The 20,843-nt window shown below is 46.6% G+C and overlaps 1 protein-coding gene and 1 long non-coding RNA gene across 3 annotated transcripts in view; both read right to left on the bottom strand.

Annotated features, from left to right (window-relative positions):
• The window catches only part of LOC144145473 (follistatin-related protein 5-like), a 481,029-nt gene that overhangs the window by 112,880 nt on the left and 347,306 nt on the right, over window positions 1-20,843 (bottom strand). For both annotated transcript variants that reach the window (XM_077677106.1, XM_077677115.1), the window contains exon 3: window positions 17,465-17,579. In XM_077677106.1, the coding sequence (XP_077533232.1) occupies window positions 17,465-17,579 (115 nt within the window). The remainder of the gene's footprint in view (window positions 1-17,464; window positions 17,580-20,843) is intronic.
• LOC144145467 (uncharacterized) lies at window positions 9,437-15,677 on the bottom strand. Its single transcript, XR_013317504.1, has 3 exons — window positions 15,049-15,677; window positions 12,517-12,601; window positions 9,437-10,039 (listed from the first exon to the last, which is right to left on the bottom strand). It is a non-coding gene; the product is annotated as an uncharacterized LOC144145467 (long non-coding RNA).

Genomic DNA, 20,843 nt, shown 5'->3' with positions numbered 1-20,843 from the left:
CCACCGCACCGCACTGCGCGTAATGCGTTGAGTTGGAGAGCTCCCCGCGAGCGATCGCTGTGCAGAGTCTACACACAGGAAAGCTCAGAAAAAAAAAAGAAAAAAAGAAAAACCCGGAAGAACGCAAAAAAAAAAAAAAAAGACGTCGTGCGAGGGTGTGGTATGTGGTATGAACTTCCCCTAGTGAGAATTTGTAGCCAAGGCAATGGATGTGCGTGCGTGCAGGCTGTCCGAATGCACGTGTTTGTGCGGGCCAATTGGGCGCAACAGCGTGTCCGCCACAGAAAAGCGGCGCTCCCTCGGCGATCAGTGAGCGCCGTTGGCCACGGGGCCTTGGTTCACCCTGCTTGCTGTTATTTCTTTTTTGGCCTAGGCTACCAACGCTGTCACCAAATAGAGTGCAGGGGTGATTGCTGATGCACTTTTTTTATACGTATCCACGCAAAGTATCGGTCTTACTCGCGCTTTTACGGCTGTATATGGTTTATTCCTGGTGCACCACCGTAAGTAAAAGTTATGGAAGCGAGAAAGCGCCACGCCCAGACAAAAAAGGGCATGGAACATGCGTACCTGTGCCTTTCAATACCATCGGTTTAGTTCGTTTTGCTTTGTCAAGGCTCGTCTTCTCAGGCGATAGAGCGATAATTTAGAAAACGGGGACAGTTTCACTGTTTTCTTCTCAGACTTCTCGCGGCTAACAGAGTTGGAGTATGTTTTGAGAGCACCCTACGGTCGCCCTCGCTTCCCGCATTCTTAGGCAAACTTACTTCTTTTTAAAGCGAAGCTTTCAATGCCTCACTGATGGAGTTCGACGTCGCTACATAACGCCCTGCAGGAAAGACAACTTTACACAATTGGTTTTAGAAAACGATGAAGATGATACGCGAAGGTACATAAGGCGCCTCGAGAAAAAAAAAGCGCTTCCCGTGGTAGGAATCGAACCAGGGTACCTCGCGTTACGAAGCCGACGTCTACCCAACTGCACCATTCCGACACGGTCGACGCTGTTCGGATTTTGGACTTCGAATTTGACTTAGGTTGCACGGGAGAACGCTTCGCGTGATAACCATCTTTCTCTTAACAAAGGGGCTTTGGTTTTTTCGTCGCATTCCGTCGTGTTCGGTCACCTTCATTTAGCGCTCTTTTTTCCGTCGAAGTTGTGCTCCTAAGCCTGTAGACGGCACTGTTCCTTAGCTTCTGATTTCGTAGGGTTTAAGGGTTTAACGCGCCGACGCAACGCAGGCAATGAGGCACGCCGTAGTGGAGGGCTCCGGATTAATTTTGACCACCTGGGGATCTTTAACGTGCGCCGAAATATCGCACACACGGGCGTTTTTGCTTTTCGCCTCCATCAGCAAAGCGACCGCCGCGGCAGGGAATCGAACCCGCGACCTCGTGCTCAGTAGCGCAACGCCTTAGCCACTGAGCCACCGTGGCGGGTAGCTTCTGATTTCCCTGTCCTAATGTCTTAGATCCCGTTGAACGCGACCCGCAAATAACACGTTTAAATACTTTCTTTTTAGATGCGACGCATCTCTTTCACTCGCCTTGTCCCTCCCGCGTTGTCCGGCGTAATCCGCATCCCTCCCCCATTCTCCTCGCCGAGCTGCGCGCTAGCGCCGCTCTCACCGCAGCGCCATCTGCGTGTTAGCGCTCGCCGGCGCTCGCTCCGTCGCCGTGCCAGCTGTGCGTGGGTGGGGGTTAGCGCGCAGCTTGCGCTCGTTTAACACATGCGCATGCGCTGCTATGCGCTGCTCTCTCTCATTCCGCTGCATATAAACGCGGTAACTGCGCCGCTCCGCTCAGTCGTTCCGCCGCCGCTCCGCCGATGACATCCTCCGATGACCACCGCTGATTTGAATGGAGACTAACAGGCCTGCTATCGCGATGGTCGGCGCAACCGTAAAACATTTACACCATCTTCCCGCGAGGGGAACCATGGGGTAGATGCGACGCATCGGGGGTGAACATGCCGCGTAAAATTGGACACACAACAACAATGGACACGCTAACATAACGGAAACGCAACGGAAACCCCCGATGCGTCGCATCTACCCCATGGTTCCCCTCGCGGGAAGATGGTGTAAATTTTTATTTTGCCTTGCTGAATTGAACGTGATGTTCAAGAGGTTTTTGCACGTCTGCGATAGTCTTGAGGGAATACAAGTGCACGGCAAATTTAGGTACCCTTTTTAGGGCACTTCCAGAAAGCGATTACCCAATTTTAAAACACGTGTTTGTGTGTCCGGAGTAACCCGCAATTATCCACGTGTAGATTGTGGAAACGCCAACTTTCACTGAAACTACCCGCCGCGGTGGCTCAGTGGCTAAGGCGTTGCGCTGCTGAGCACGAGGTCGCGGGTTCGATTCCCGGCCGCGGCGGCCGCTTTTCTGATGGAGGCGAAAGGCAAAAACGCCCGTGCGTAAGAGATTTCGCCGCACGTTAAAGATCCCCAGGTGGTCAAAATTAATCCGGAGCCCTCTGCTACGGTGCGCCTCATCACCTGTGTTGCGTCGGCGCGTTAAACCCTACAATCAATCAATCAATCAACTTTCACTGAAACTGCGAACATGACATGCTACAAACTCTGAGTTGCTTTTCGACTTGGAAAAAAAAAAACGACTAAGAAACTTGTGAAATAAACAAAGAGAAAGACAGAGTGCGGGGACGAGTGTGGGGACGAGGTATATATATATAAATATATATAAATAGCTCCAGTCAAGAAAAGTACGCTGAAAGCAATTTCAATTCCACTGGGTGGTGGCGCAGAGCGATCTCGAGTGTACACCCATCATGTAACGGAAAGGGAGCCTGACGGCGAGGAGGGTCTGTAATGAGATTGCGGCTCCGCGTCGCCTGTGCGTTGACTGAGCGGATTTGACGATGCAGCCACGAATGAAGACGGGGTCCGCGTGCGCGCTCTTGACTGATGCCGCTTGGCGCGTGCCAGCCACTCCCGCCAAGTGCGGAAAGCGGGGAAAAGGCTCCCAGCAGTGGCGGCGGCGGCAAGCGTCCTCCTCAAAGGCAGCCGGTCCCCCAACGCCGCGCAGGGGAAGATCGCCTGGCCGCGGGGAGCGCTCGTTGCCCGAGGTGCACTCTCGTTCCGGAACGAGCCGCAATTGGATGCTCAAACAGACCTCATTTCGCAATTAGGAGAAAACCGCATTCCATCCCGTCCGCCAGCGCTCACTCTGCTCCCCCCACTACGTTGTACTCACGCCCCTCTCTCCCCCCCCCCCCTTCTCCACCTCTCGGAGGCTATAAAATGTTGCCACGTATAAATGTACAGGCGAGCACGCGCTGCTCTACGGGATTCCATTGCACGTGCATTTAGGCACGGCAGATAGATGCGAGTGCCACCGAAGCACGAAAGCAGCCACCCGGCAATCACATTTGGGTTCAACTTCAAATGGAGCGACCGAGCTGCCTGCTTGGTTCCACTCAGTGACGCGTGTGTGCATTCCGCGAAAGTTGAAGCCACAGCGATTCGGACTGAACTTTATCTTTTGGCGATTCAGCTATAAGTACACAGCAAACGACACCATGGCAGTTAATTATTCATTCACTGTGATACTTTCATACACTCAAGGGAAGATTGGTTTATGAAAGAGTGAACTTATTAACCAACTTTCTGCCATCCGCGACTAAACCTGGGGGACCTCCACGTTTACGGTTTCCACAATTGCAGTGGCAATCATGCTTCATCACGGAACGGTGGTGATAGAAAGAATGCGACGCCATTTATGTGTTCTCACCGACCATATTATATATAAAATAACAGGTGCAGTGAATACGCTGCGTCTAAGAAATACAGAAAGTTACCTTGCAGTTACAGGGAAAAAGCAAGTCGTCACTGTTCTAACACGGGAAACTTCTGGAAAGTCCAGATTATATAGGAGACATTCGAGATGACGCGCCAACATGACTACATCGTGGGCGAACCAGTCTCAAGGCAGTACCAGTGCGAAACGAAATGTTTCGCACGTGCGAAAAGGAATGTTTCGCATCTTCGAATAGGGCCTTGTGTTGGTGAAAACAAGCTCGAAGATAAAGAACTAAAATGTGGCTTGGGCCTTCGTATCTAACACAAAGTTCTCGTTCTTCTAAGAAGAAAACAGTACACCCAGGGAGACGACCAATGCAAACGGCACGTGACAGATTTTTTTTTTTTTGCTGTTAAACGTCAATCGGCTGGACTTTCCCTAATCTATGTGGCCAAAGCTACTCAACGGCACCGCAAGGGCCGGCATTTCTCGTGCAGACCATTCTTTTGTGCAGTTATCTCGCCTGTTTCCCTATACGCGGCGGTCTTGATTTGTTTATCCGAAAAAAAAAAAAAAAAACTATTGTGCTTCCTTGATTGAAAAAAAAGCACTTCTATTCTCAGTTATCTACTAACATATCGCCACACATGTACCCCCAGCTTTATTGCGTTAAACAATGTTGATGTGCATTAGCTGGTAAAAAGTGGTTCGCTTATATAGACCTTGTCTGCATGCGCGCTGTTAAAGAAGATGTGTTTTGTATGATGGTATGTTCCTTACGAGCTGAAATCAGCTTTAAAAAAAGGTAACCCATAAAATCCACGCCAAAAACCTGCCGGTGTTTGCAAAGATATGCTTCGCATATAAGAATATGTTGTATCACTGCGGTTAACCCGACGCAGCTGTTTCGATGTGCATATAAACTTTATTTCATTTTTATTACGATTTCACGTGGGAGGAGGCTTCGTAAACTACACTATTATATGCAACACCCTGCTGCATGCCCGAAAGGTTTCGGCATGTAACCCCCTCCCCCTTTTTTTTTTTTTTTTAGTGGCTCTGCCTCACGACGCACCGTAAAACGGCAGAGCACGCTTTACAGGGGTAGCAATAATAAAGGATTCAGAAATGTCGAAAGCGCGGATATATCAGCCTGTACTTCTCGCAGGAGTAAACGCTGTGCGCAAGGATAGTGAGACTACAAGTTGAGCTTCACTATAAACACTCAAGCTACACCAGCGAAAGCGTACTGTGCAAGTTTAGACAAACTTGCTTGAAAATGGCTCAGGTTTAACCGTTATAAACATAGTTATCACGAGCGAATGAAACGACTATGCACACACTGTTTCGTGAGAGTTTGTCTTTGCTTAAGCATTCGCAGCCTGCCATCTAGCTGTATATTCTGGATGATTGAATTCATCTTTTTGCTCGCGCTAAAGGGCGCGTTCAGACAGCCAAGCCGGCGCGCCAACGATGACGGGAATGAGAAATCAAGCTCCCGCGATGCAGACGGCAAAGCAGCACTTCCGTGAGCGTGCATCTCGAGTTTCTTTGGTTTTCGTTCCTGTAAACTCAGTCAGCGCAGTGTTTTCTTATATCAGTCGTTAAGCCATGGCCTAGTCGCATGGTACCGCAGCCGCAAAGCTCCAAAAAAGCGAAGCGATAAGAAAGAAAGGCGCAGCTTGCGCGTTATTAGCTGATGGTCATTGCGACGCGATGAATGGCCTTGAAAAATGTAGCGTAGTAGAGTTCTCGCTCTAAAACCAGCTCTTCTTCCCTGGATGATCGTCTTCCAAGGCTCAGATCTGTGACAACACCAATTGAAAATTCCGCAAAAGAAACAGGCAGAAGATTTAAGAGGAAACCGACACTGTGAACGAAAAAACGACACTTTTTTTCTGAGTTAAAACAAATACCTTCATTAGCAACTTCTTTGCAAGAACTGGCGCCTCAAGTATTTCGAACACGGGAGCATCATTTTTCAACCTCTTGTTTTGGCGATATGCGTTACTAACTAAATGATAAACTGCCCCTAAAACCGCAATTAAACGTGCCTGCTGTAATGGTATGTCGATTGTATGTACAGTCTGCAATATTACTCGCTGTCTCAAGCCCATTTAGTGGCAGCCGTTATGAATCCAAATCAAACAATGCGCGCCGGTCAATGCATACTGATGTCAATCAGAAAGGACGTAAAGCCATATTAAATAGTGTTACATTCGGGAAGGCACCCCGACCGGGCTCCGTCTTCTCCGTCATGTGTGGTAGCGTGGTGGTCGAGCGGGCAGCAAAAGTTGCTGCCTTTGTGTTGACCACAAAAGCCGGAGGCAAACTTAACTGGTTTACTGCATGGCGACAGACGAACAACGACGATACAGGAACAGCACCCTCCCGGGCGACGTTACAGCAAGGCTCGAGCACAGCGATAGCGGGGTCCGATGCTGCCAAACAATACCTTTCAGCGCGTGGAGGGACTGCGTGTTTATCCTCGAAGCGTCAACGGTCAAACAGCTTTCGTAGTACATTTGCACGCGGCCCGAACACAATGCAGACACACACAAACACTCTTTCAAGAGTTTGTGAGGGTCGGCGGTAGCGGCGCACGTTGAGCCTAGAGAAGGGGAGAGAATATCTCGGCGAGCGTCGTCCGCTTCACAGGTGCATGTCTCTGCATGCTAAACAGTTTGTTTTGTATTTTGCAACTGCCGCGGCTCGAGTCATCGCTGACGGGCCTGTCTAAACACGTTTTCGAGGAAGCCGGGTTTTACGCAAGGTACAAGTGCACTGCACAAAACTTGCAGCACATGCGAACAGGGTAGCGGCGTGCTGAATCGTAACAATAATCTTGATTGGTATTTTAAGAAACAATATCGAATGCATGATTAGAGACAGGGTTTTCAGGGTTATCAAAAGCCACAAGGGAAATGTGCCGGTATAGTTAATGGGAATGGGAAATTGAGCAGTCACCACAAATTTAATTTTTTGTTTGTAATCAACCGAGGCACACTCCTATACTTAGACCTCCTAAGGTTTAAAAAAAGACACCTAGATTGTAACAAGTTTGCCGAGAAAAACCAAACAGCAAAGAGGTAGACTCTTGGCGAGGTCATTCCAAACATTTGCAACGGTTATTCTTACTGTCCCTTTCCCAAATCCTTCTTTCTGATGCCGGAAAAGCTCCTATAACGGAATGATAAATTACTCTCCTCTTAAACACTAATAAAGTTAGGCACTGTTGTGCCAATTATCTGTACTTCCGTCCCTCTATATATATCGTGCCGAACTGCCTGTATTTACTATTGCTCGCACTGTACCTGTCGCCTCTGTCTCGCTTGCAGTAATGTCTTTCTACTTGTACCTCGTAAATTAGCAAGAGACAGAAAGCGCCCCAGATTACTTCCCGATTACGGGGTATATAGCGCCCAAACATTATTTGCTTTCGTGCTACCAATCAGTGACCACGACGTATGGACGTGACTGTTGCCAGCTGCCCAACTTTCCCGCAATACCTGATTATTCGTTCTTTCGTATAAAAGGCCTTCTCCGCCCGACCACGTCTTTGGGTGCCAAGAAAAAAGCATCAATTGCGCTCAGCTGTTTCCTTAGTGGTGCCAGAAAGCCCAGCAACGTAGTAGTGCGCAGAACACATATCAATTTGCGGAGAGCTGGAATGCACGTCGGTGCGTGCAACTCCTGCCTCCCCGGAATAGAGTGGCAAACATTGCCAATCTACCTTATGTTTACCCGAGACCAGACAGGTTCTCTTTGCAAAGAACCTGTTCTGTGTTCAGCCACGACGTATCCCCGAACGTTACTCACGTAATGCTACAACGGTGCCAGCAAGACTAACTCCAAGACAGTATTAGGTTAGAGGAAACGTTAAATCAGAAACTTTACCTTTGACAGCAGTGTTTTCTTGTTGGTTCTGTTTGCCGTATCTGCAGTCGTCCTGGCATATGAATGCCGCTTGTTTTGTAGCTAGCGTGCTTCATGGCTTCCTTTTGCCTGACAAGCAGTCCTTTTCTTTACAGGGAAACCTCGGAGCTTGTGTGAGCGCTGTGACGAAACGAAGAAATCTCAAAAATCATGAGCGGAATCCGGTTTGTTTCATACCTGTAATCTTCTGGAAACCATTGGACTGACTGCTTAAATTTTTTTTTGTTATATGCCACTATACATTGATGATGAAAAATGTTTTGAGCTGCATTAAGTAAAAAGCATGATATTTCCTTCAGTTTCCCCTCAATATTTCCTGATTGCCGTCTATCTCTTCCTTTGTCTTTATTAGCTTTTTAAAATTTGCCGGAGCTTTACGCCTACATCCCCACATCGACGCACGTGCAATCTTCACCAGACTTTCAGGCCAAACAAAAAAGAAAAAGTTCTAAAAAGTAATTTTTAATTATGCTTACTAATGCCTTTTATCATACCTTTTATCAGACGGTTTTAGAACACTTTTACACAACGTGACAAAAACTTTGTGGGTCAAAGGGACAACGAAGAAAATATGTAACTACCAAATTACTTTCAATCAATCAACTTCAGTTTTATAATTCGCCGTAAGAGTGTAATAAATAAATAATAATTTCTCCCTGCATTCAGTTACTTATTTTTTACTAAATGTTAATTTCTACCTGTATTCAGTTTCTTGTTCTTGACTCTAAAATTTTGCGAACTGTTTTCTCCAGCTTATGTTTTCATTACAGGCCTCTCTGAAAAAATAAAGAAACATAAGGTTCGGGAGCTTTGCTTTTTGGGTGCTCTAGCTCTCCATGTTCCTCTGTCATGTAAAAAAGGGTGTTTATAGAAATTTTAAAGGCAGCCCACAAAACCTCCCCAGCCCTGCATATTTGTCCCTTGCTCAACCGCTTCGCCCTGATTTGCAAAACAGGACCGAACAACCGTTTAGTCTAACTGTACGTAAATCTAGGTTAATCATCGCGTATTATTTATAGTGGTAGAGCTTCGCGGTGGGCTTGAAGGCGAAGCTATGGCATAACAGCTGTAGAGTATTTTTAGCGGTTTCTCGCAGCTAATGGTTTCTGAAGATCAATGGCTTATATTTTTAGAGCTAAGGTTCATACTTTTAAATTTGTGAGCTGTCAGCACCTGGCGGGAGAAAATGGGAGCTAGATGACGCGAAAAAAATAGCTGCTGTTCCAAATGAGATTTTTTTTTTTAACCAGTTGGAGGCTGATTTCCATCCACCCTCAGGCATCTGGAAATGCTTGCTCAATATGTTAAGGGGTGCCTAATAAGGTGCCAGCTAGTTTTTTCGAGTTTTGTGAATCGAAACGAACACAAATGCCTACGAGGACGGACATGGAAGGCATTCTTCAATATCCTACTTCAATACCGTACTTCAAATCATTCTTGATCCATATAAATAAGGTCTGTATAAGGCTCTCACAATATCCAAGAATTGCACAAAGCAGAATTCTGTACCGAAAGAAAAAAGCCGCATCGGAGAGTACTTAGAATCGACAAGGTTGCATACACGAAACCGGCTGTCTGTTCTAGCTCAGCCACATTGCGAAACAACTAACATACCTCTATTACGGCGCGCCTCAGAACCCAGGTGCGTTCTTAGGCGCACAAAGCCATCGAAATTCAAATTCTTTTCTCCCTCCTCCTCATACTGCAAACAGGGCTCGAATTGATTAGTAAGAGTCCCTTATGAAAATTTCTATGTCCAGTCAAAAGACAGTCTGCGTCCCGAAGGAAACAGACTGCGTGCGTCCTGTGTGTTTCCTCTGTGTTGGAATTTCGCCACCGACTTTCTGCGTACTCCAAGTGTCCCGTGTGTTTCCGTCCTCCATGCGTCCAGTCTATCTCCCAAAGGCAACACAGACACCATACGGCCTTTGTGTGTCCCCTATATGTCTTGAAGGCAACAGACCGCATTCGTCCCTTGTGTGTCCCCTGTATTGAAATTTCGCCACCGACTTTCTGCGTCCTCCAAAAATCCTTTATGTTTCCGTCCTCTACGTATCCCACAAGCTTCCACCTTTTGAGTGCCCTTTGCATGCTGTCAAATAACAGTGCCCCACAGCCAGCTGCATGTAGAAAATGTCAGCCAGCTCCACAGTCACTGTTTCATGCTGCAGCTGTTTCTGTAAGAGCAAGCTGACGAAAATCACATGAATCACACGACTCTTGCAAACCTGACTATTTTATTCAGGTTGGATCCATACGTGCTGCTGCCGCCTGCCACACCAGGTGTCGCCTCATCTTTACCCCTCACAGGACGGGATAGCCACTGCCACGCTTGAACCTGAAATGACAAACGCATTGATCGCATATGAAGGGGTTTGAACAAACACGTCTCAAACATTTGCTAGTTATGCTTATAAATATAAAGGAGTGTTCCCATACAAAACTGAACCAAGTATCCTGAAAGAGAAGGTATAACTTCTAGGTTGCAAAATTAGCCACAAAATTTAGACCACATAAATTAACTAATGAGCTTACGAACATCAAATATGACATACTGTTACATAGGCAACACAACCCAGAACTAAGTACTGTTTAGATTCATGGCCTTCTCATGACGGGCATTTATACAGCCTCGCAAGAACATTTGAGATGAGATTATTGCAGCAGCACTGCGGGAACAAAGCAATATGGGGGGGGGGGAGGGGGGCAGGGAAGGCAACCTAAAATTGCATGAACATGCTAAGACAGGCATTGATCAGTCGTCATCATGAGTAGTTGCTTGTGTCTACGCGTTCTTTGGAACCTATAAAGCCAGCAGTTTTATTGTGCATTTCGTTTACGAGACAGCACTTGCATTGTCTAGTTTGTTTGTCTGTGCTTGCTTACAAAAAGCAAAATGTACATCACCATGAACTGACCAACCTCTAGGTTGGCTCCTCACTTTTTATATTTCCTTGTGTCGATGGGTAGCAGACATGGGAACAGAAATAAAAAACAACCCTAGAAAAACGTGGTGGATAGCACACTTGCACCCATCATTGCACGCGTGCCACGTGGTCACTCATCCCAACAGATGTACAGTGCACGGAGTGACCCCCAAGCAGCGAAAGCTGGGCGTGGTCGCTCTGTACTTTGTGAAAATACAAGCCACTAGAAAGATTTGACAGATAGCACAAACAGTGCAGGTGCGCCAACTTTGCACCATGGCACGAATTTTTCAACGCACAACAGAAAACGCACCGGTATGTCAGTGACACCGTGGAGGAGAAATTCGAAGACAAACCAGGACAGTGACAGGTTAAAGCGGTCGAATACAGCAAATTTAATTTCAGGGTTTATGCTTACCAGCAATGAGGAAAGCTACCGCAGTAACTTGAGCTGACTACTCTGTAACGTGCACTCAAATGCTAAAAACACACAAGCATTTTTGCATATGTTTGCACACAGAGCATTCATACTGTTCGGAAATAATGCAGGTTTTTCCTACTATAAACATCATAATATTGCCCCCAACCACGCCATTAGATTTGTTTACAAAATATTTTGTTACAAGCACCTGGCCACACCCTGCAATCTTATCCTTTTTTAAGGGAACCGTCTTTTTCCCCTTTTTCCTTTGTATGCTGCACCAGCAGTCCTGTTTGATATGGAACGGGTGTTGCTTTGCGATCCCTATCCTAGCTTTTCCTGTTTTTTATTGAAAATGTTCTCGATCTAAATGAACGAGTGCAAAAGAAACCCTGCAGCATTCAATTCGCCAACGCTCATCCATGCACGTCCCTTTGCTGACTCCTTCGAGGTTTGTGTTTTTTTATGTTCACTGCGGAGCACAAGTTTGCTCCGATAATCTATATTTACAAAAACCCTGCATTATCCGTGGCTACATAACAATATTCCAAACAAAGTCTGATACACAAACCAGAACCCCCCACAGCTCTTTCTTCAATTGCTGAGTACCCTTCTACAATTGATTGATTGTAGGGTTTAACGCGCCGACGCAACGCAGGCGATGAGGTGCGCCGTAGTGGAGGGCTCCGGATTAATTTTGACCACCTGGGGATCTTTATCGTGCGCCGAAATCTCGTACACACAGGCATTTTTGCTTTTCGCCTCCATCAGAAAAGCAGCCGCCGCGGCCGGGAATCGAACCCGCGACCTCGTGCTCAGCAGCGCAACGCCTTAGCCACTGAGCCACCGCGGCGGGTACCCTTCTACAATTAGGACCATCATTATATTTGCTATTGTAAATAGCTGTTCGGGGGGGGGGGGGGGGGGGGGCTACGATGGCCAGTGAGACTCATTACACTACATGAAACACAGTGGCAAAAAGGCACGCAATACACCCTTTTCACTGCTAGGCACAAGTTGTATCTAGGGCATTGAAGTGAATTCACCTAAATTCTATTTCTGGGTGCATGGAATTGTTTCACTCATGTAATGTAATCCATAATATGACTTTTGAGTAGAAGTCTAAAGATCTAGTTCATCTGTAATAGGCGGTAGAAGAAAAATCCCCACACACTGTCTGTGGGCACCACGCAACTACCACAGTGAACAAGGGTGACAAAGTCGTCATTAATTAATTCATGGAGCAAGGATGCAGCCCTGATGCGACAAAAAAAATAAGAAAGGTACCAGGAAGTTTCTCACCCTCATCGGTTCCTTATTTTTTGCCCCATCTCTGCAATGTTCTTATGTCTTAATATCACTAAGGTACCACAAGAATGCCAGAATGGTTTTCTATGTTTTCATGTTCTCTCAGCCTTCAAAATCGAGATTTTCATGCATTTCACAGCCGTAATGAACTCCACTTACAGGTCGTGCAGGATAGATAGAAACAGGAGGCAGCCAATTCTTCTGGTAGCTCACAACGTACATCCTCCATGTCAAACACCTGGCCCTGTAAAAAATGGAAGTTCAAGTAGTAAACAAGCCGTAAATATGCGGTATAATGCCGTGAAATACTCGCTCTGACAGGACATGACAGAATTTGTTTTTGTAGGTGCAAAAAAGGCACCTTCAGTTCTTTCAAGCTAAAAAATAAGTACAGTGCTCACTGATTGAAACGCAACACTGCGAGCGCGTGGCCGCCAATACATGCAGCGCCGTCCATGGACGCCGCTGTCGCTGACAGCGCACCGCTGTCGCTGCGGGGAACCACTGCCCCGCTTATTGGCAACCGGAAGCAGCAAGCTTATGGTCAAAACACTCTCATCCTCGTGGTATACCACAATGCAACACCTAGCTTCCACGGGCGTCCACTGGCGGCGCTGCATGTAGCGCAGGCCACGCGCTTGCAGTGTCGCGTTTCAATCCGTGAGCACTGTACATACATGACAATCCTTACAAGGCTTTCAGCCATACTTGAAAGGAACAGAAGCATCCTTACACTGAATTAATGTTAAACTAAGCCTATTAAATATCCCTAGGTGGTAGAAATCTGTGGCCCCAGATTTCCACTGTGCAAGCATATTCTCTGGTCCAGAGGGTGCGAAACGTGGTTACGGCTTTTAAAGGAGCCATGAAGAGAAAACACAAGTTTGGTTCATTCAAAGGATTCCGTTGCTAGAATCACGCTGACACCATTTTTAACATAAACTCCACTCAAATAAGCTACAAATTAGGAACAAAGGAAATGGCCATGCGACCCACTAGCTCATTTCCCGCAACAGAACCTATGTCATACCAGCCAGCTCTGCAGTTAGCGGAGGGTGGCAACAGCAAACGCGAATTAGGCAGAGGCTATAAGCTTGCTGAACGAACTATTTGCGCTTAAATTTAGGGCACATTCTTTTTACAGTAGTAAGAATGGTGGGACCAACAGTAAAGGTTAGGAAAGCACACGTAAGCATAGAAGTACCGATGCGTACTGCTGTTGGTACTGCGCGCACTATGCTTGGTTTAGCTGCACAGGACTGCGGGGCTTTGGGGTTGTCTCGGACAACAATGGCCGATTGACACAAGCAACGGTGTCTTACGTGACCATATTTGTGGAGCGAGCACTATGTTTCACGAAACGATTATTTTCTCGCTGAACAAAAACAAGCCACGTTTAAATACGGTAAAAACAAAACAAAAGCAGAAAGCGGCTTGCCACGGTATGGTGGCACCATCTAGGTTAACTAACGGTAAAGAAGGTTTCCCAATCGGCTGCAGAGCGGTCGGTTCCTGTGATGTCATTGCAGACTCTGAAAATGCACGATTTAGCGGGAAAACCAAAATTTTAGCTTAAATTAATGAATTTCTCAGTGAATAAAGCATCGTTTGCATTTGGACAAGTGCTGGGGGCACCATACCACACGAAATCTTTCGAATAACACAAACTTGTATTTTGTCTTCATGGCGCCATTAAAATTCTCTCTGAGGCACATGGTGAACGTCTCAGCGTGCCAATACCTCTAAGGGGTAGGCAAGTTGAAATGCTGACGAAACGAAAAAACAGGATGGTGAAGGAGCACGGTGGCAAGCCCACGCCCTGTTGAATCTTTTTCGCACCGTGATTGTATCCCCATCACATGCATATTTGTAAGAATCAACACGTTTAACCCATGCTCAACATGTTACGGTCAACACAATTTATGCAAGCCAGCTACAAATAATGTCACACCACACAAGAATTTCTGTCTGATCATGACGATGCTGGATGAGCTTAGGAAGCTGGAAAAATTTCTTGCATTAAAACAGTGAAAGCTGCCCTGTGACTGCACCAGCAATGCAGGCTGGAACAGCATGTTTTCAAGCTGCGACGTCTAAACAATTATCTGGTCAAATGTTCACTGCCTAAAGACCTTGTGCATGTGGTACTACTTATAAAGTTGCTAGCAATGCTTAAATGTTGAAAATTCAACGTATATGCAACTCTTACGTATTATAACTACAAATGTAATGCAGCCTCCTTGCATTTCTTTACCCGTAAACGAAAACTACCCGTTAGAACAATGCTAAGCTGCCTACGTCCTGTAAAAAAATATACTGTGGGTCAACTGCCTCCTAAAAAAAAAAAATCGGGGAGTGGGCGCTTTGTTTTACAACCATTAACGCAGTTTTCTTTTTTTTTTTTCATGCAACAAGCTTTAGCGTCGAATCCACCCAAGCCAAGCGGCGGCCGCTGGGCCGTCAGCATAATGTTTTCGTTGCCGGCAATGGCAAGGGGGTCGATCACTCACACAGCATACTGGCCGCCGCTCCTGGAAGCTCATTATGACCGCGCCGACGCAGCCGGTAATTTACAATAAAAGAAGCGCGGCGAGCCGAACACCAAGGAATATACTCAACACGTTTAACAAAACAGCACTGCGGCAACGCGTAATAAAATTTTAACATGCACCACGATAAACAATTACTTACGGCAGAACACGCAGCATTTTTCACACGTCGCGTCGACAGACTGGACCTTGCAGTAGAGACTCTTGATTCACGTAGGCACGCACAACTTGTCGGGTATTTTGTCAAATGGCGACCTCGATGTGCGTTTGCTACAGCAGCGCAGTACGGCGACGACACAGACGCTTTGCCAGCACTCACGATGTTTCAGGTGGCACAAGAGCACTAACACGTAATATTACGGCAGGAGGAGCACGTAGTAATTCACGTAACACCAGCAAATCGAAAACAAACCACCAAAACCACGCACAACGAACCAACCACGTCTTTTCTTGCGCACCTATAACAATGACTGCATATATGCCAGCCTAGACTAGACTTATTACTACAGTTGGATATCTAGCAGTCATAGAGTTTTAGCAGTTACTTTCTTCCTTCATCATCACCCCTGAAGCAAACTAGGCAGACGCCATTATAGTATTTTGTTAAAGTTGATAATAGCAAACATATATATAATTGCAGTATATTTTCTTGATGCGCGCAACGTCTTTTGTTGTCGTAAGTTGTTGCTACTCAAAAGCGAATAAAAATGGATTAACAAACAAAGTTATTATCATCGTCATCTACATCTAGATTGACTGTTTTGTGTTTTGTTCAGCGTCCAAGCATTCACTGTTTGTGGGCTTTTCGCAAACAGAACGTCCGGATAAAAAAATTATTCCCCGCAGACATACGCAAACACACGCGCACACGCATACGCACACACACACACACACACACACACACACACACACACACACACACACACACACACACACACGCGCGAGCGCGCGCACACACACACACACACACACACACACACACACACACACGCACGCGCGCACACGCACGCACGCACGCACACAAAAGCACCGTGCGTCAAATCCACGCAGGCAAACAATTCACTCAAATGGAGGCTTAGCAAGACTATGTGAACTCAAGTATTTATACCTGGGTTTACGACATGATCTTGTACTGGTTTGGTGGCTTGGAGGTTAAGTACTCGCCTACTGATTCAAAGGGCGGAGGTTCGAAACCCGCTGAGTGATCTTTGATTTTTTTTTTTTTTTAACCGTGCTTTAATTAAAGTTTTTCTGCCTTAGGTTATATTTTGACATTGTTGTTGCTCTCGTCTGGCTGTGTCCCTTTTTTTTCTGTCGCAATATATTTCTACCGCAAGCTCTGCCCCAAAAAACAGTACACCGCTCAGCATTTAATAGTTGCAAGGATAAGCCATTTTACAACGACCCTGAAGGAAAACACAGACTAGGACAATCGGAAGCCACTTTTTAGGTTGTTTTTGTTTTCATTGCTTCGTTTTCTATTCGGCTTTTTGTGTTCTTTTTACTTTTTCTGGTCTGTATATTCTTCTCCCTCCCACTTTTTTTTCGTAATGGGAGGGACGAGGCACTTCGAACAGCCTCGTTCAATATGTATCCTTCTTACGCCACTGTTTCATACAAACGTACCAGTTGGTAATATTAATTCTGCGAATTTATCAGACCTCACTAGCACGAAATAATGTATACAGTGCTGCAGAATTTCCACAAACCATCGGCATTGTTTCTTACCATCTCTAGCCAAGCCAAAAAACTTAACCTTTCGAGTATAATTAAGGCTTACATGCTCGACTTTATGTTTACTTGAGGAAGCACAATCTTCAGAAAAAGAATGTAAGGCAACAAATAGTTATCCTTCCTCCCAGTGTCCTAGAGGCAACACAAAAGACATAAGTCAGTCTTTTGACTTCATTTTGCCTTCAGTACATACATAAGCAACAGCATTACGGCACACAGAAGAATTAAGACAGCAAATTCAAGTTCTATCTTACAGCCTTTGTCCTAGAGGCAACACAGGGGAAACAGGCCAAAGTCTTTTGACTTCATTTTGCCTTGAGTACACACATGGGCAATAGCATTGCGGAACTCAGAAAGAGAAGAAAGCAAGTCATTTTTAAAGTTTTATACTTCTCATCCGAAATAAAATCTTCGTATAGAAATTTAAACTTTGTCTTTACCATAGTACATAGAAAGGTAAAACAGCATGGCTGTTTATCCGGCAGTCTATAAAAAGTACACAGCCTGTTTATGTCCTAGAGGTAACACAAAGGAAAAGTCAAAAGAAAGGCCACACAGTCAACATGCAGGAGACACAAAGTAAACAGAAAGGAAAAGTTCATTTTCATAAGGGGTAGACGTGGCGCCATCTAAGGAAGGGGATTCCTAAGAAAAGAGCCAATTTAAATCTGTGACTCATTCCCCGAAAACGCCACTTTTCTTTAGCCGTCAACGGTCGCAAAAAGTCTTTTCCTCTTCCCTACGCGGCGACTGTTTAAACAGAAACAGCAAAAACAGAGCAACGGAAGCGGGGCAAGACGTGCGGGATCCGTGCGCTCACTGACCGAAGTCCAGAGGCAGCGCCTTGGGAGCCGTTGGAGCGACCGAGTCCTCGCTGCTCAGGAACTTGTCTTCGTCCTCCACCACGTAGGTCGCGCTGCCATCTCGGTTGTGGCGAGACTGCGGATGGAAAAGGAGAACGCAGTCAGGAACCCGTTACGTAACAACCAATTCCGAATCTACGGCCCGCAACTGTGAGGCATGTTTTATGGCCATCGGATCTGTTGCGAGCGCGTCGTCTCGCTACTGCCAGAACAATTGAACTCGCCCCCAGCTGCATGCGCATTGAACGACACAGTAGTCTTCTGTCGTATGCCTTGGCATCAGAAAAAAGAACGGAGAGATGATTGCCCACAGCTTGAGGTCACAGGGAACGGGTTCAACTTGTAATCTTCCGCGAATGCCTTACTGCAAGACGTGCATGCATGAATGCACGTTTACGTGCACGTTCACGGTTTCTACCATGTCGCTTATAACGTGCTTACCACTGCCGTCACCGCTGCTAATGCAAACGCTTTCCGAATTCTAATGATGACGTACTGAAGTCACCACCAAACATTTGCACCACCTACCTAATGGACTCGTTAATTTCATTGATTTTACCAGCTGCCGTCAGGTTAATGGGATTCTCAAACCTATCTGAAGACGCTATTGCAGCAAACAGCCCGGATTCTCTTCGGGTACTCATTAAATTCGCAAGAGGCGAGTTGGAGTAATGTCGGTTTACAATAATGTTATAAAATGACGAGTAATATCAGAGTTCCTGTGCATGTGAAGTGCGCCTATAATTCTTTCGTCCCTCCCCACCCGTGCTTAATCCCGTGAAAGCCATTGCGGTACCGGCCCGCAACGGCACGGTGCTCCGCCTGTCAGGAATTGACATCATTTCGAGAGCTTACGCTTTCGTTTCAACATTTCAGCGACATTTTCTTTTTGTGCGCCGCCAACTTCAGAAAGGGAATCGCTGCATTTCGTTATGCGGACTCTGTGGTAGTTTGGTGAAACGTTTGAACGCGAACAAACAAAAAGGAAAGGAAACAGTTTTCACCACGCTCAACCCTTTAGCTCAGTTTCTGCAGTCCTTAGCTTCACTCCAGTGCCGTCATCCGTAAGATGAGCTAATGCTTCACGGTTACGAATTGCGTTGCCAGTGCCTGCATTCTTCGAAATTTGGTGTTTACAAAAAGTGTCCTACCGGTTACATTGGGTGCAGAAGACTGCTGGCTGTAGAGTTCGCATGAGTAACTATTCTGAAGTAACTATTCAATTTACGCGCCTAATTTTGTACGGTGAGCAGATAAATTTATAACCAGTGTTTACGTGCAAGTATTTTTCTGTTGAATATTGCCATTACCTCTCATTTTCGAACCCGCAGGCTAACTGAGATTGAATTATCGTATTTCTAGTCAATAGTGTCGATATCGGTGTTTTCGCCGTGCTATGCACGCATGGTTGCTAGAGAAGCATTCGCGAATGGGAGTATCATGGCGATTACGGAAAGCGAAGGGGGGCATCCATTAGTAATTGGCGTTTGTCTACATCGGTCGTGAAATTTGGTCTGTGAGAACAATAACCGAGAGGTACAATATGGGAATCGCGGAAAAATTTGATATTACGAAATGCTTAGCGAACTTGCCGCTCGACAAGATGTTTACGCGAAGGCGTTACTGGCCTCATTTTAGCAATTTTGGCGCGCTCGCCAGCCTTTCCCGCTAGCCCTGCTCGCGAGAAGTGCCTGGAACTGATGCCATTACACTAATCATCTAACAACAACAAGAACAACAACAACAACAACAACAACAACAACAACAACAACAACAACAAAAACGGTCGCGGATGTGCAAATGTCGAAAGATGATAGTTCTCTGCCGCCTCAAAGCAACTGCATCATCTGTCTCATCCGTCTACCTCTCACGCTGTTCCCCTCCTGTCTCGGTCCACGCATTGTCGGTTTTCAGAGTTCAATTTTGCCGCGCTCGCACTGCTGCGCCATCTGTTGGGACTGTGGGACTTAGCGCTCGAGCCACGAGCGCGAGGCGCGAGTGCCAGCCTTGTTTGTACTTCGTGGTTAAAACGTTGTTTTCAACACGTTTTCCTTTAATTTGCTCTCGCAAAAGTCGAGCACACAACCATTTTTAATTAAAAGAACACTGCGAACACCAGTTATGTATCGAGGTTCTTGCTCAAATGAGCCCAATAAATTTTGCTGAACAATGCTGACAAATATACAGCACATTCCTATGTTTATTAGATCGAAAATATCTTGCCCATATAAAGGTCTCGCTCAAAATTTCCTTTTAACTTTTGACTGGGCGGCTGAATAGAGGGGCGGACAGTCATGAATGTTCTGTGTCCTGTGTTTGTAGTGTAAGGTTTTGTGTCTACCGTCAAATAAACTTTTACTGCGAAGCGGTATATGTCTAACCTCCACAGTTTTCATTCCGGTGAAGCCAATTTATTCGGCACCGCTCCTGGGTCCCTTCTCGCCACCGCCGACCCCTCCATCGCAACTGCTATTCCCCTCGCCACCACTGATGCCTAATTCACGAGTTGCGCTATCGGCTGTCAAAAGCGGTAACGCCGTGTTACGAATCGGCCAACGCCACGTGTTTAGCTGTTACGAATCGGCCAACGCCACGTGTTTTCCCGCATCAGCCACCACGTGGGAATCGACCATGTGCGCCCGCGTGTCGGTGCATCGTACTTCCGTGTCTCGCCATGCCGGGTCAGTCACCTCGCTGATTGATTGATTGTAGGGTTTTAACGCGCCGACGCAACGCAGGCGATGAGGCGCGCCGTAGTGGAGGGCTCCGGATTAATTTTGACCACCTGGGGATCTTTAACGTGCGCCGAAATCTCGCACACACGGGCGTTTTTGCTTTTCGCCTCCATCAGAAAAGCGGCCGCCGCGGCCGGGAATCGAACCCGCGACCTCGTGCTCAGCAGCGCAACGTCTTAGCGGCGGCGGCAGTCACCTCGCTTTGCAATGCGCCTCCGGCGGCTACCAGCGCCACACCCTTCAGGCACCTGCGCGTCGGTGAGTCCCGCCTTGAGATTCCCGGCTCAGACGTTTCGCTATCGGCGCGATCAGCAGTTGATAGCGCGACCCCGGCACCTTTCAAGGACACTCTCTCCCCCCCTCTCGGACGCCATGTGGGACGAAGTCATGAATGACTCACGAACTATGGAAAGAGCGTGTGGGTGTCTGTCATGTTCGTAGCGTGTTACTCTTGGGGGCGTTTTTTTTGGGTATAAATAGAAGCAGCACAAACGTTGAAAATCATTCCTGTCTGAGCAGCGAATCCATGCGGTCGCTCTGCTCGAGTCCTGTATTGTAACCTCGCCCGTCGGGGCATTGTATGTTTTTTTGGCTTCGGCTCACCT

The sequence above is a fragment of the Haemaphysalis longicornis genome, unplaced genomic scaffold (assembly GCF_048455015.1).
Source record: "Haemaphysalis longicornis isolate Haplotype H1 unplaced genomic scaffold, Haemaphysalis longicornis Haplotype H1 scaffold_1, whole genome shotgun sequence".
NCBI lineage: Eukaryota > Metazoa > Arthropoda > Arachnida > Ixodida > Ixodidae > Haemaphysalis > Haemaphysalis longicornis.
This window is presented reverse-complemented; position numbering and strand designations above follow the sequence as displayed.